The sequence below is a fragment of the Ovis canadensis genome, chromosome 24 (assembly GCF_042477335.2).
Source record: "Ovis canadensis isolate MfBH-ARS-UI-01 breed Bighorn chromosome 24, ARS-UI_OviCan_v2, whole genome shotgun sequence".
Classification (NCBI taxonomy): Eukaryota; Metazoa; Chordata; class Mammalia; order Artiodactyla; family Bovidae; genus Ovis; species Ovis canadensis.
The window spans coordinates 51,144,349-51,159,079 of record NC_091268.1 but is presented as its reverse complement, the minus strand read 5'-3'; the positions used below and the strand labels follow the sequence as shown (position 1 = coordinate 51,159,079).

The 14,731-nt window shown below is 56.4% G+C and overlaps 1 protein-coding gene across 14 annotated transcripts in view; it reads right to left on the bottom strand.

The window, feature by feature from the left end:
- Window positions 1-2,927: 2,927 nt before the first annotated feature.
- TFR2 (transferrin receptor 2) overlaps window positions 2,928-14,731 on the bottom strand; it is a 12,930-nt gene continuing 1,126 nt past the window's right edge. For 4 of the 14 annotated variants that reach the window (XM_069570057.1, XM_069570062.1, XM_069570061.1 and 1 more), the window contains exons 3-20: window positions 14,437-14,497; window positions 13,974-14,226; window positions 13,687-13,873; window positions 10,991-11,131; window positions 10,802-10,913; window positions 10,596-10,718; window positions 10,150-10,266; window positions 9,881-10,020; window positions 9,363-9,526; window positions 8,293-8,412; window positions 7,765-7,847; window positions 7,608-7,671; window positions 7,446-7,513; window positions 7,285-7,361; window positions 7,096-7,180; window positions 6,775-7,002; window positions 6,266-6,406; window positions 2,928-3,686 (exon numbers count right to left, since the gene is read on the bottom strand). In XM_069570057.1, the coding sequence (XP_069426158.1) occupies window positions 3,411-3,686; window positions 6,266-6,406; window positions 6,775-7,002; window positions 7,096-7,180; window positions 7,285-7,361; window positions 7,446-7,513; window positions 7,608-7,671; window positions 7,765-7,847; window positions 8,293-8,412; window positions 9,363-9,526; window positions 9,881-10,020; window positions 10,150-10,266; window positions 10,596-10,718; window positions 10,802-10,913; window positions 10,991-11,131; window positions 13,687-13,873; window positions 13,974-14,226; window positions 14,437-14,497 (2,440 nt within the window). In that variant the 3' untranslated portion in view covers window positions 2,928-3,410. Of the gene's footprint in view, window positions 3,687-4,120; window positions 4,271-5,017; window positions 6,071-6,265; window positions 6,407-6,774; window positions 7,003-7,095; window positions 7,181-7,284; window positions 7,362-7,445; window positions 7,514-7,607; window positions 7,672-7,764; window positions 7,848-8,292; window positions 8,413-9,362; window positions 9,527-9,880; window positions 10,021-10,149; window positions 10,267-10,595; window positions 10,719-10,801; window positions 10,914-10,990; window positions 11,132-13,686; window positions 13,874-13,973; window positions 14,227-14,436; window positions 14,498-14,731 lie in introns of those variants that run through there. The other 10 variants (XM_069570065.1, XM_069570067.1, XM_069570064.1 and 7 more) reach the window with 4 other exon arrangements.

The following is a 14,731-nucleotide window of genomic DNA, read 5'->3' as shown; positions in this document are numbered from 1 at the left end:
CGCTGCTGTAAGGTTATCAGCTGCTCCAGCTTTGCTTTGGGGGCCTTGGGAGTTGCCCCACTGCCCCGGGGGGCCTCGTCCTTCCCACACCCAGAGTAGGGTTCAGTGACATGTGAGTCTGATTCTGTGCAGAGGGTGGCAGCCTGTGTCTAGGATGTGAGCAGGGCTCTCCCCACGGCCCAGCAAACCCCTCACCAAACCATTCACGCTAGCCTGGCTGTGCCTAGGACCCCCAAAAGGCATTTGAGGTATCACACTTGAATGAGCTGCTGAGGAAAGGCCTTGCTGCAAGTGAGATCCGGTGGGAGGGGCTTGGAACACTTTTTTTTTTTAAGCAGATTTCTTAGAAAACGCTGAGTTGGCGGCAATTAGAGTGGGTGGGTATTAGTTTCCAGTGGCTGTTGTAACAGTTTATCACAAACTCGTGGCTTGAGTGAGTGAGTGAAGTCGCTCAGTCATGTCCAACTCTTTGCGACCCCATAGGTTTGTCCGTACGTGGGATTTTCCAGGCAAGAATACTGGAGTGGGTTGCCATTTCCTTCTCCAGGAGATCTTCCCGAACTAGGGATTGAACCCAGGTCTCCCGCATTGTAGTCAGACGTTTTACTGTCTGAGCCACCAGGGAAGATCCAAGGGCACTCTTATGGTTCTGGGGGTCTGAACTCCAAGATGAATCTTCTGGGGATAAAATCAAGATGTCCCCAGAGCTGGTTCCCTCTGGAGGCCCCTGGGAGGATGTTTCCTTGGCTTTTCTAGCTTCTAGAGGCCATCTGCATTCCTTGAATGGTGACCCCTTCCTCCATCTTTAAAGCCAAGAGAAAAAATTCTAACAAATGATCATTTTTTTAAGTCACTTGAAAAAAAAAGCCAGGAGTATAACATCTTCAAGTCTCTGATTCTGACCCTCTGCTTCTATTGTCACATTTCCTTTATCTCTGATCCTCCTGCCTCCTTTAATAAGAACCCTAGTGATGGGCTTCCTCGGAGGCTCAGTGGTAAAGAATCTGCCTGCCAACACAGGAGACACGGGTTCAATGCCTGGTCCAGGAAGTTCCCACATGCTGCGGAGCAACTGAGCCAGTGCACCACAGCTACAGAGCCCCCATGCTGCAACTTATGAAGCCCTCGCACCTAGGGCCTGCGCTCTACAACAAGAGAAGCCACTGCAATGAGAAGTCCGGGCCCTGCATCTAGAGAGCAGTCCCCACTCACCATAACTGGGGGAAAGCACTCACAGCAATGAAGACCCAACACAGCCGAAAAAATTAAAAAAAAAAAAAGAGAGAGAGCCTTTGTGATTAAGTCCCCAGTCCCACCTCTAGCATATCACTCTAGAGTGGGTGGCTTAAACACCAGAAATTCATTTTTTTCACAGTTCTGGGAGCTGGTGTCTGAGATCAAGGTGTCAGCAGGTTTGGTTTTTCCTGACGCCTCTCTCCTTGGCGTGCAGATGTCTCCCTCCTCCCTGGGTCCTCACACGGCCTTTCCCCTCTGCACACCATCCCAGGTCTCTCCTTGCATCCGGTTTCCTCTTCTTTCAATGACATCAGTCAGATTAGATTAGGCCCATTCTGATGGCCTCGTTTTAACTTAATCACTTCTTTCAAGGCCCTCAAAAACATTCTGAGGCACTAGATTAGGGTTTCAACATATGAATTTGCACTCTCCATCTCAAAATCCTCACTTCATCACACCTGCAAAGTCCTTTTTGTCATGTAAGGCGATGTTCATTTACAGATTCCAGGCATTAGGATGTGGACCTTTTCAACCAGGCCTACCTACCTGTCTACCAACAGGAGCCAATGGACAAGGTGGAGAGGGCCGAGAGACAACTTGGAAATTTGTTCCGGATGGTATGTCAGGGAAGCAAGGAGTCAAGGAGGCTTCTGACCCCTGGTCTAGGCTCCTGGGAGTCCACAAAGTCAGACTCAGGGGCTAAGGAGGGCGCAGCTTCATCCTAGAACCTAGGGGCATCCTGAGTTGTAACTGAAGAAGCCTTTACCTCCCAGCCTGTGAGAAGCAGGCTAGGACCTCTCACACCATCCTGGGAACAAGAGAGGACGAGGAGCCTGAGAGATAGGCCCTAGGATTTACGGAGCTGCCAGAAAATGAGAGAACCAGGGTCACAGGTGCCAGAGCCCACGATTAAAGCTAAAATGGTGCCAGCAGCACCTGGAATTTCCCGACCTCCTGCAGCTTCTACCTCTGTTCAACGAGGGGCCATAGGAGACCCTGGAGGGGAGAGAGGTCCCAGGCTGGGCCACTCTAGGCTGTGTGGCCATGGCAGGCTCACAAGGCTATGCTCCAAAGGGGCCACCGTGCTTGGGAGTTAGCGCTCTGCAGTCTCTATCTTGACATTTTCAATGATTTTATCTCTGAACTTAAGTTTTGGAAGTGCAGTCTGACGAGGCAATGGAGCCTATGCTGGGGGTCCCAACACCTCCGATGGGTTCTCACCTGTCCCCACCCAATCACAGTTGTCACCCTCCATTCCCAGCAGGGACTGGGTGCCAGCACAGGTCTGGGTTTGGCTCTGGTTAGGGCACGTGTGCTGTCTGTAGCAAATTGTGGGGCAGAACTCTGCGTGCCTGTGGGGATCTGCCCAGAGTATTTCCTTGTCTGAGTGATCTGGACATTAAATAACAAATGAAGAACCACCATGACAGACTGAGAGGCTGTGGAAAGAAGAAAAAAGCTTTGCTTTTGCTTTTTGAACAAGAATCTCCGCTCTTTCATTTTGTACCAGCCATTGCAAATTATAGTCCCCTAACCTGTGGTTATCTTGGGAGACCCTCCTATGTCCTCTCTTGTTAGTTCCTTGGGAGCTCTTTTCCCCGTGGAGACAGCATTCCAACCTGCATCCTCTCCGGGTCCTTCTGCCCAGCCCTTCCCCAGGGTGAGGTGCGGGTGAGGAAGCCACATAGAAGTGCTATAAACAACAGATGCCACACGTGGTTTATTGAGGTTCAAACCCCAGCCCCTCCCACTATAGGCCTCCTGTTGGCCATAACACTAGGGTCCCAGCAGTGTTTCCTACCAAGGATGGCCAGGTCCCAGGGCTTACAAAACCTTCCATAGCGGCCTCTAGCTGTTGGGGGAAACCCCCTCTTCTGAAGAGGAAGGGTCTGTGATTGAAGGAGCAGATGCTGCTCTCTGATTAGCTGACAGTATGACCATCCCATTATGGAAGGCACTGCTCACCTACTACTGCCCTGGGTCTGGTATGTGGGGTGTCTGCCCTGGCACCATCGCTGAGCCCTGAGAGTTATGGTAAGGACTAATAAATTAGTCAGCAATGGGAGGTGGTGCACAGGCATCTCTGTCACCCAGGAAGCGCTCAAGAGGCCAAGGGCTCTCGCCAGGGGTCAGGGGCCTATTCCCAACCCCCACCCCATACCCTGCCATGGGCCTCAGAAGTTGTTATCGATGTTCCAGACGTCCCCGCTCAGCGCGTTGGCTGCCCCCTGCAGCGTCCAGGTAAGCAGGGCCAGCTGGCGCCGGAAGCGGCTCTCCTGGAAGCCCAGGCCCCTTGCCACCTGGGAGGAGGTGGCCCCGGCGCCGCCGGCGCGCAGCAGCCGCACGTGGTCCAGAAGCGCGTGGAGCGTGTGGTCTCCGCGCCCCAGGAAGATGTGACGGAACGGGGAGTCGGCCGGCGACACGTACTGGGACAGGAAGTAGAACTCCACCTGCGCCGAGAAGGGGACCAGGTCGAAGTCCGAACCGTAGTTCCAGACCCACCTTGGGACCTCTTGCGCGCTGAGTCAATACCGTTAACCAGCCTCTTAGCAGCAGCCTCTTTAAGGCCCACCTTCTTTTAGCTAACCAATCAGGAAAGGCTTGCATATGACGTCACCAGTAGTCAGGTAGGATGCGCCCGCTCACCGTGTTTCGGATTGTATCCCTTTCTTTCTCCCTTGAGCCTCCAGCCCTGCATCCAGGACTCCCAGTCTTCCTTCCTCTCCCATTCACTTCCCTGCTCAAAGCCTCAAAGAACCGTCTATCGTCCTCACCTCTCCACACCCCAGTCATTCCTGCACCCCTCTGTGAATGTCCACAGCCCAGATCAAAAGGCCAAGGGGACAGGCCGGGCCTTAGGAACTGCTTGACCCTGGGTCCTCACCCTCTTGACTCATATGTTGTTCAATCTTCCTGAGACGGCCTGGTTCCTAGCCCAGTTCTCCCACCTTTCTGCCAGCGGCTCCGATTCCTTCTCCTCCCACCTTTGGCCAGGTCCAAGTTTTGACCTCCACCTTCCTGCTCTTCTCATGACCTATAATACAGTGGTTTTCACCCCTGGCTGCACATTAGAATCACTTGAGGAAGGTTTTGGGGTTTTGTTATTGTTGTTTTTTGAGGGGTGGCATCCAGGGATCTTAAGTCCCTGAGCAGGGATCAAACCTGTGCCCCTTGCATTGGGAGCACAGAGTCCTAACCACTGTGCTGCCAAGGAAGCCTCCAGCCTGTCCATTTTTCCTTCCAAATGTCTCACTTCAGGTGGTATTTGCCACCCCCCCAAAAGCTCAGCTGCCTCTAACTTCATTCCCTGTTCAAGCCATTACAATCTGGTCAAAACCTTCCTAAAATTCCACTTTGTTCACATCACCTGCCTGCTTAAAAATCTTCTAGATTTCCTTGATGCCCCAGACCCCTCAAACCCAAACCCCAAAGTTGATCTCTAACCCACTCCCCTCCTCTCCTTCACAGGGCTTCTGTTCTGGCTCTGCTGGTCCATGCCCTGCCCCCAAGGAAAGCCAGACCTGTTTTACTGCCATGCCCTCATTCTTGGTCTCTCCACCCTGAAACATCCTCTTTTGGCACCAACCCAAGTTTTGTCTGTTCTTCAAGATCTATATTATAGTCTGAAGCAGGGGTCAGCAAACTTTTTTTCCTTCTTGCAAAAAGCCAGACAGTAACTATTTTAGGCTTTGCAGGCCATACTGTTTCTGTTGCAGCTACTCAACTTTGCTGCTGTAGCACACAAGCAACCACACACAATAGGAAAACCAGTGAGCATGGCTGTGTTGCAATAAAACTTCATTTACAAAAACAAGTGGCAGACCAAATTTGGCCTGCTGGCTGTAGTTTACCAACCCCTGTTTAGAGCCACGAAGTTCTCTGGGAACTTCTCTGGGAACTCTCTCAGCCCTGTTTTGGGTTCTGAAGCCCTACCTCTTTCCCCCAGCCTTTTTTAGCCCTACATCTTTTACTCTCCAGCTCTGAGTGTGAATTGTTTCTTATGGCCTAATCGTGTCCAGATGGCCTTTATCTCTTGAGGGGCACATGGCAACTTCAAGGGGAGGAGGTGTCTTTTTGTGTCTCTAGAGCCTGGCACAGTAGGGGTTAGAGCAAGATCTGTGAATGAGAATAAACCAAGTCCAATCCAAGAGAAAGGAGCCAGGACAAAAGAGCAAGAGGGGTGGGTTTGTGAACAGAAAGACAGTATGACAGAAAAAGGAAGGGGCGGGGGGAGAAAAAGAACAAGACCTTGCAAAGGCCAGACACAGCATCCCCATATCGCGCATGCATGCATGTTCCCTGTTCACCCCACACTCACTGAGGATGGGCCTGCTTAGCATTTTGCTCTAGAGACTTTTCCCCACAGCCCCTATGCACTCAATTCTAGAGGTCAAAGGGTTGAAGAGTTGAGTTCTTGGGGTAAGGAAATGGAAGAGGAGGGGTTGCAACTGGAGATGGGGTGCAGGTTGCAAAGTATTCAAAGCAAGAGGGATTGGCAAGGGAATAATAATAATCTTGTATAACTTTCACATGACATCTTCTCCAGGCAGCCCTTCTGGGGCTCATCCATCTCACCAGAAGGAAGAGGGGTCTCTATGCTCTGAATTTCTCAAGCTTTTTGCACCTCCCGAGCCATAATCCTGCACCTCTTAGACTGTGGACCACCGTGGACATGCTTGCGGGGAGGAGGTGGGTCGGCGGTGGGGAACCGGAGGAGGCGCGGTTTGTCTTAGTTCTGCAATTGCGGTAGCCAGGCAACTGTAGCCAAGGGGCTGGCGCGCCGTGTCTCATCACTTTGCCGGCCCGTCTCAGCGGTGGCTCCAGCCTGGCGGGCCTGTGAGCAAAGGCCTGCGCGTCTAGGATTAGCAGCGCCGGGACGACAGAGACCCGTGAAAGCGAAGCGAGGGGAGGAGGGCAGCCGCAGGCGCCAGGTCCGGAGGTGGGACCCGGGCCTTGAGGAGGGGCCCCAGGCCGCCGGAAGAGGGCGGCGCGGCGCGGATGGCGGCGGACGGGCTGGGCGGGGCCTCACCCGCATGATGCGCACGTTGTACATGCGCATCAGCCTCTCGTCGCTTTCCTCCGAGCTGTAAATCTCCTTCCGCAGCTTTTCGGCCGCCCGGATGTAGTCCCCCCGCGCCGAGTACACCCACTGGAGGGTCAGCCCGCGGGCCTGAGGGCAGAGGCACGGGCTGGGATCGGCAGCGGGGACCAGGACCCCGGCCTAGGGTGGGGGGGTGGGGGTCCAGGTGCTGGGGGGCTGGGGCTGGGGCCCTGGACTGGCAGGGGTTGGAGGTATAAGGGGACAGAATGCTGGGAGCAGAAGGAAGGGAGAGAAGCCTTGTGCGGCCGGGCGGGTGCCAGCGGGGTCCTAGGGGCTTAGTGACTGGGGCGGGTGTAAAGGGGCCAGGTTGGCAGAGGGGCCCTAGACCAAGGGGGAGATGGGGCAGATCTCCCTGGCACATGTGGCACTTTCACGGGATGTGGCGCGTCGCTCCCCACACCCCACCGGAAACCCGGAGCCGGGTTGGCATCTCGAACCTTGAGGTCCCCAGAGAACTCGTTGAGGCTGCCGATGTGCCTGAGGACCACGTCCCCGTAGCGGCCGAAGTCGAGGGGCAGCAGGTGATCGTGGCTGAGCCGGATGAGGAGCTGCCCGGCGAGCTGGGCCACGGCCTGGGCCACGGCGGGCAGGCGGCCCCGCAGTACCCTGTGCAGGTTCTCATAGGTGTCATCCTTTGTGTGCAGGAACGGATATGCCGGGCCGTCCTGCCGGACAGGGCGGGGAGGGGGTGCTGGCCGCGGGCACTGTGCACGCAGGCCCAGGGGCTACCGCTCTGGGACAGGGCCCGGAAGTCTCACCTCCAGGAAGGAGAACTCAACGGCAGGAACCCCCGCAAAGGCCGTGAAGGAATAGGCGCTGCTGTCCATGGGCAGTGGCCGGATCCTGGGGAGGGGCAGGAGGGAGTGTGGTGTGGCTTCAGGGTGGCCCACGTGTTCCCCACCGCCCCCCGCCACACACAGCTCTCTTCCCTGCTCGCCCCCACTTACACCTCGGCTTCCCAGCTGTGGTTGGTGACCACCACCTGCTCGTAGAGGGTCTGCCCACTGCGGTTGGGAGAGTCCACCTGGGGGCAGGTTTGGAGGGGCACTGGTCAGGCTCTAGCGGCCAGCAGCTTCCCTTCATCCCCTGCTCCTGGCCTGGCTCTTGCCTGCTTCAGAATGTTCTCAATGAGGCTGATGAGAAGGGGGCTGGTCTTGGCGTGAAACTTGTCATCCCCTGTGGAGAGGGAGGGATGCCAGGCCTCAGGCTTGGCACCCAGGGGCAGGGTGCACCTGATGGGAGCCAGGTCGTGGCACTGCTCCCCGCTCACCCAGCACTGCGTTGTCCAGGCTCACATAGACCACGGCTTTAAGGTGCAGCACGCTGAGGTAGCCCTGTGGGTGAGGGGTGTGGAATGTGAATTCCCTCCTCTTGCCCCCTCCCCACCTCTCCCCATCACCGACTCCCTGCCCAGGACCCCAGGTTACCTCCAGCCACTCCATGGAGCCCACACTCCCGAAGTCACCACCATCCCAGCTGATGAAGAGAAGACTTCGGCGGGGCTGGAAGCCTGGGGGCAGTGGGGGGGGGGGGCAGTGGGAGGGGAGGGGGAGGATGGGCTTGGCTGAGGGGGCCAAGTAAAGACCCCCACCTCTTTGTCTTCCTCTGTCCTGGTCCCCTGGGATCTCTCCTTCTCTCCCACCAAGCCCCCATCCCAGCCCATCTAACCTGGGTCTGCCCTGACTCAGCTGTATCAGTGATGGGGATTGCTTGCATAAGTCATCTCCAGGTTAGTCTTCACTAAGGACTATTAGTACTTTCATGTTTAAGTGAAGAGATGAAGGTGAAGTGACTTGGCTGTGGCCAAGCAGCCAGGGCATGGAGGAAGCCAGGTTTGGAGCCCAGGTCTCAGTGGCCACTCTCCAGCCTGTGCCCCTAACTGCCTCTCTGCCCCGTCCTGGCTCACGCCACACAGCCCCAGCTGCCCGGCCCAAGCCCAGAGGTCCTGACCTTACCATTGCTCACCATGGAGGAAAAGGTCCGCACCAGCTCCAGCAGTATGGCGGTCCCCACAGCGGACTTGGCCGCTCCTGGGCCCCACGCATCCCTCTGGGCCCCGATGACCACATACTGATCTGGGGGAGGGGTGTTGGGGGCCCACCTGTTATGCGGGCAGAACCTAGAGACTTCTCCTTCAACCTTGGAAGGGTCCCTTTCTTGAGGACCCTCACATCTCCACAGCCCCAGCCTGCAATCTTGTCTGTCCCTAAAGAGTGCCTCTCCTCTCCTTGGCCCTTCCCGGATGGTCTGCTCCTTCATCGAGGTGCCTGGGGTCGTTCTGGACTCCATTATCTCCCTGATCAGCATGTCCATCTGTCCCTCACCGAGTCCTGATGCTGCTAAGTCGCTTCAGTCGTGTCCAACTCTGTGTGACCCCATAGATGGCAGCCCACCAGGCTCCCCCGTCCCTGGGATTCTCCAGGCAAGAACACTGGAGTGGGTTGCCATTTTCTTCTCCAGTGCATGAAAGTGAAAAGTGAAAGTGAAGTCGCTCAGCCGTGTCTGACCCTCAGCGACACCATGGACTGCAGTCGACCAGGCTCCTCCGTCCATGGAATTTGCCTGGCAAGAGTACTGGAGTGGGGTGCCATTGCCTTTTCCTGATGAGTCTTTCCCCTTTTAAATCTCTCTCTGACCCTTCCCACTCACACTCCCACCACCAGCATCCTCACTGGAGCCTCATCACAGGCCTCTATGTGCCGCTCCTCCAGCACTTCTAGGTACCACACTCCTCAGCTCAAGAACTCTGGTTCCTCACTGTTATCCACATCAGGTTATGTTTGAAAGGCTCATCTGTTGTAGTCTGACCTCCCTTTCATGCTCTAACATCATCCAACTTAGGCTTGTTCACCTGTGGTGCTAGGGAACTCACTACTGTGCAGAACTGCCTGTTCTATCTTTAGACAGCTTTGACCATGAGGTCTCACTGCCACCCACCCCCACTCAGTCCCAGCCCAGGCCCAACTTGCCAGCCTCTCCCCCCGTCCCCGGCAGGGTGTGTGTGATGCTGGGCAAGCAAGCACACCTGGCTCAGAGCGGCCCTCGATGCAGCCAAAGATGTTACTGATGGGCGTGGAGGCCCTGTGGTTGTTGACCCCCAAGTGCAGGCCTGGCCCAGGGCCCAGGCGATAAGGGGAGACTGGTAGGTGCCCCTGCCATTCCTGGGGGGCCACAGGGCCTTCAAGCTTCCTGGAAAGGGGTGGGACAGAAGGAATTAATGGCAGAGAGGCCCAGGCTATAGACGAAGCCCCCCTCTTGACTCCTTCTCTCCCTCTCACCCTCTGGCTCCAGCTCTCTGCATCTGTGCCCTGGCTGAGGGGCCAGGGCTTCCTTGGACAGTTGTGCAGCTTATATCCTGCTCAAGGGTGCCCAGCAGAGGGTGTCATATGACCTGGAGTTCCACTCACAACAGGGTGGCCCCTGGCAGCAGGCTGTGCCCACCCAGAAGAGCCGTCTTGTTCTAGCTCACCCAAGACACCTTATGAGCTAGCTGCAGCCTACCTTCCCTGCCTCCTCCCCTCCTGGTTCCCACATGGTCCTCACCTCAGAAGGAGGGAGGCAATGTCCGCACTGATGGGCTGGGCTGGGATGCTTGGGAGACCCGAGGATTGGACTGGAGGGAACTGGGTCTGATTGAAGGAAGGGAAGCCAGGCGTATAGGGGTCCCCCGTCCCCAGGTGCACCTGTTGGGAGAGGGGTGCCCAAACTGAAACTGGGAGCTAAGCTCCCAGAACAGCATGCGAGCCTCATCCTAGGCAGGGCGCTACAGCCCAGGGACCCCAGGAAGGCACTACAGCTCCCCCAAGACTCACTTGTCCATACACAGCCCGGTGACTGGACAGGCTGAGCTTGTGCGGGCCCTGGGAGAAGTCTGCCGGGTCCGGGTATATGAGCACTCCTTGGGCCCCAAAGTCCTGGGCACTGGCCACCTGGGGAAGGCACGTGACTAAAGGACCCCTTCTCCCAAAAAAAGCAGATTTAGAGAAGGGAAGAAAATGCAAATAAAAGTGGAATGGCAGGGCCTCTGATCTGTAGCTGTGGGGCACCCGCAAGCCCGGTATTCCCTCCTGTTTCTGTTCCCCACCCCAACCTCCTGATTCTGTTCCCACCGAGTTTCTCACAGCCCATTTGGTTCTCCCTTTTCTCCCTCTGACAGCCTCCTGGACGCTTCCCACTTGCCACCATTCGATGCTCGGGCTCCCCAGCGGGCACCCTCCCGGTTCCACTGCCCCAGGTTCCGTCCTCCGGGAACCCTCACCTTCTGGGCAAAGTTGATCACTCCCAAGCGCACCAGCAGGAGGCGCCCCGCCGGCTCCACACCCCGAGCCCGCAGGTCCTGCAGGTCCTCCGGCCGCCCGTAGTGGGCGTACACCAGCTTCCCCTGGGGAGAGGAGGATGGGGGGGCCGTGAGGCGCGTCCAGGGAGAGGACAGGCCGCCCCATCCTGGGGACCGGGCAGGCTCACCGTGGCGTTACCCGTGGCGCTGTAGGGGCAGTAGACGTCGGGGTCCTCCAGTGGCAGCTGCTCCCCGTGCTTCCCGGAGGCGTCAACCCAGTGCAGGGTGTTAGGGCGAGCCCTGAGGAGTCGCGGTGGTGAGCGCCCCACCGTCAGCGCCCCCCCAACCCCGCCACGCCGCCCCCCGCCAGCACTCACGGATCTGGGAACTGCAGCCCCACGTAGTGCGTGTCCATCCACACGTGGTCCAGCCTCTGGCGCAAGAGCTCAGCACGAATGTCCTGAGCCAGGGCTGCCATTCCGGCCGACCCTGCTACCCTTTCCCGAAGACTGGTCTGCCTGTGCAGGGAGAACGGGGATTGAGGTGCTGGAGGAGGCAGGGGCTGGGACATCTGAGTGCCTGGAGGAGAGGGCTGGAGCAGGGGAAGATGCCAGAGGTGTAGGGTGGCCCGAGCCCTGGGTAGTGAGGGGCTCTTAAATCTCTCCTGCCTTGACTCCCAGGGTCTCCAGGACTTCCTGCTGCTTACGCCTCAGCTTCTGATGGTCAGGGGTCCTCTCCACCATCCCTGAGGCTCTCCCTGGGGCAGGCCAAATGACCCACACCACCAACCTATCTACTGTCCCCTCGACATGTACATGCGCTGGTCTGCGCTTTGCCCCTGGCGTGGAAACACTTTTCTTCCAAAGCCCTCTCCAGGCAGAGGTGAGGGGCCTGCACCCCTCTCCTCCTCCAGCTGGGCCTCGCGGGGACACCTTCTACCATGGTTGCCGGTGGAAGCTGGGGTCACTTGTCTTGGAGACCTCCCCCTGTCTTCTTCCACAGTCACCACTTAGCTAGCCAGCCTGCCATCACCTGAATGCTCCCTGATCGTCCATCTCACCTGTGCCAGGGCCACCTCCACCCCCCACATCCTACCTGAGCTCTCTCTAAACCAGTGCCACCTGTGCTCTTTCCCTGGCAAACAAAGTCCTCCCTCCTCAGCATCAGACTGAGTGCCCCTTCTACCTTTTGCCTTGGCAGAAACCTGGCTGTCCCCTGGGGAGCTACATCTCCCGTGGGACACTTGAAGAAGGCAGCTCAGGCTTTCACACCACCAGAGCCCAGAGAGGACGCATGCTCCTGGCTCCACTGCGCACATTTCTGGCCATTTCTCCACAGGTGAATCTCTCTTCCTTCGAAGCCCGTGCCATCCAATAACCCCATCCCTTGTCCCTCCTCACCACGGCTCTTATCTTCTAGCCAGTTGGTCACTTATCCACTGTCAGTGAGGACTCTGGCATCTGGCCAGCCACTTCCCCGGCCACATCCTGAGTCTTGTCCCCAGAAGCCCATCTTTGGAATATTGATCTGATTTACTGAACACCTACTAAGTGCCGGGCAGAGCGGTCAGTGCTGGAGACTCCAGGATAAATAGGACACAGAATCTCGCTCTTTGACCAGAGCTTTTCAGTTTGAAACTCACTCCCTTAGCGTCACCATACCTGTTCTTCAACCCCATCGGGTACTCCACGCTGTCTGATTTCTCCATATCTATCAGTTCTTCCCCGGCTTCCCTCCTTCCCCATCCAGCCTAGAGGCATACATCACCTATTGCCTGCTCCCTCTCACTGCCTTCCTCTTGCCTCCCTGCCCTTTGATGGCATCCACAGTGCCACACCCCACCCTCGACCTGTCAAACCATCCACTTACTCAGGCTGTACCCAGACTACCAAGTGTTGCTCAAGAAAAAAAGAGTCCATACATGTTGCTGATGCCATAGATTTAAGATCTTCAAGCAAAATGGATTCAGCAATGTATCAACAAATAATGATGCACCTCGATCAAGTTTATGTTGATCACATGAAGACAAAGAAATCTATTAATACAAATGACTACACAAACATTAGAGAAGAAAAATCATGTGATCACTGCAATACATTCTGGAAAAATGTTTGAAAAAATTTTTGATTCTTGTTCCTCTTTTCTGATCATTTAAAAAAAAAAGTCTCAGTAAGCTAGGAATAGGATACTTCCTTAATTCACTTTTAAAAAGCTGACTGAGGGGATTCCCTGGTGGTCCAGTGGTTGAGACTCTGCTTTCACTGCTGAGGGCCCGGGTTCAACCCCTCAGTTCCTCTTAGTCAGGGAACTAAGAGCCCTTAAGCCAGTGCACCATGGACACAGTGACAAAGTATTAGAAAAACATTCTCATGAAAGTTAGGAAATAGGCAAGGGTGTGTATTATCATCGTTACCTAAATTCATATCTTCTCCAATGCAGTAAGAAATGAAAAAGACCTAAAAGATATAATCCTTTTGAAAAGAAGCTACCCATCTCTCACTAAGTATAGATTACATGATCTTCAACTTGGAAAACCCAGGAGAATCCACTAAAAAAATGATTCCTGACGTCTTCCCTGGACCTACCAGGTGGCAGCTCCTTCCCAGTACGAAAAGTTGACCTCAGCAGGACAAGAGGAACACCAGCCTGCTCGTGCTGGGATGGCATCCCCCCTAGACTGAGAGACAGTCTCTACCCACAAATGCATTTGGTTCTTTTTCTGGTTCCCTACACCCCTATTTCTCTGAGCCCCCAGAGCTCCCCACTGCCACAGGTCAAAACCTAAGCTTCTCAGTGTGTTGTTCAAGATTTTCCTGGGTCTGTCCCACATCATAGGTGGAGGCTGGACCCACCTGTGCTTATTCAGTCAGCTCCCTTGGCTCCTAAATATGCCCTCTCCAGTCTCATTTCTGGAAGTCCCCCCCCCACCCCCCAATGCCTGCCATCCTTCCCAGGACCAGTGAACAGGGAGGTCAGGGCGGCAGGTGGAATGACTCAAGGTCCTGGGTGAGGAGGACTCGAGATGAGCAGATGATGGTTTTTGAGGGCCAGAACGGGACAAGCTGATCCTTACCTGATAATGTCTTCCAGATGCCCCTCCCCCAGGAACCGCAGGAACATGGCCTGGAGGTCACTCCAGTACAACGTGCCCTGGTGAGAGTCTGGGCTCAGCTCATCATTTACGTCCTCGCTGACCACCATGACGTCATCCCCGCATGCCTGGCATGACCCCCGGAAGGCCACATAGCCCAGGAGGAAGGCTGGTGGGTGGCGAGATGGAGATTCTCCTTGTGCCTTTCCCTGGACCCCAGACATCCCCCCAAGCCCAGACCCTCCAGTGGGAGTGGGGGTGACTCTCACCCCCAGTGAAGATCAGGAGGGCTGTCAGGACCAGGTAGGGGGCTGCTCTTCGTCCTGCTGCTGCCCAGAGTCCAGGGTTTTGCCGAGCTGGTCGAGAGCCCAGGGGCTCAGGGCCCCTCAGCTCCATGGGAAAGAAGTGGGCCGGCGGTTCAGCCCCCTCCTCCCCGTCTTCCTCTTCTTCCTCCAGGCGTCCCTGCTGGCTGCCCTCCACACGCTTGTAGATGGTCTGAGAGGGTCCTGGGGACAACCTTTGCTGTGGGGGGCGTGGCGTGCATGAGATTGGGGAAGGGGAGGAATCTGGCAATCATAGTGACTTTGGGCTGCCATGAGCACAAGGCAGGGGAGAGGGTCCTGAGAGGCAGGCTGGAGGGGAGAGTCAGAGATGGGAACGGGAGGAGTTGGGGAAGGGGCTGGAGGACCTGGAGAGAAGGCCTAAGGGTCCCCCAACCGCACCCGATCTTACCGCTCTTCGGAGTAGACCCCCAAGCCGCTCCATGCTCGTGCCCCCTCCTGAGCCCTGCAGGCTGTCCCCCACCCCAGTGATAAACCGTTTGTGGGAGCCCCAAGAGGCCCCTTATCGGTCCTAGCAGGCAGCTGGCCCAGGCCCTTCTTCACCTCCCCTCCTCGCAGAGTGGGGCACAGTTCTGGCTTCAGTCCAGCCTTCCAGACATGGCCCCCCAGCCCAGGCTAAATGATGGACGTGGGGCTCTGCCCTCCCCTGCCAATCCTTCCACAGTTCCACTCCTGCCCCTTTCTTG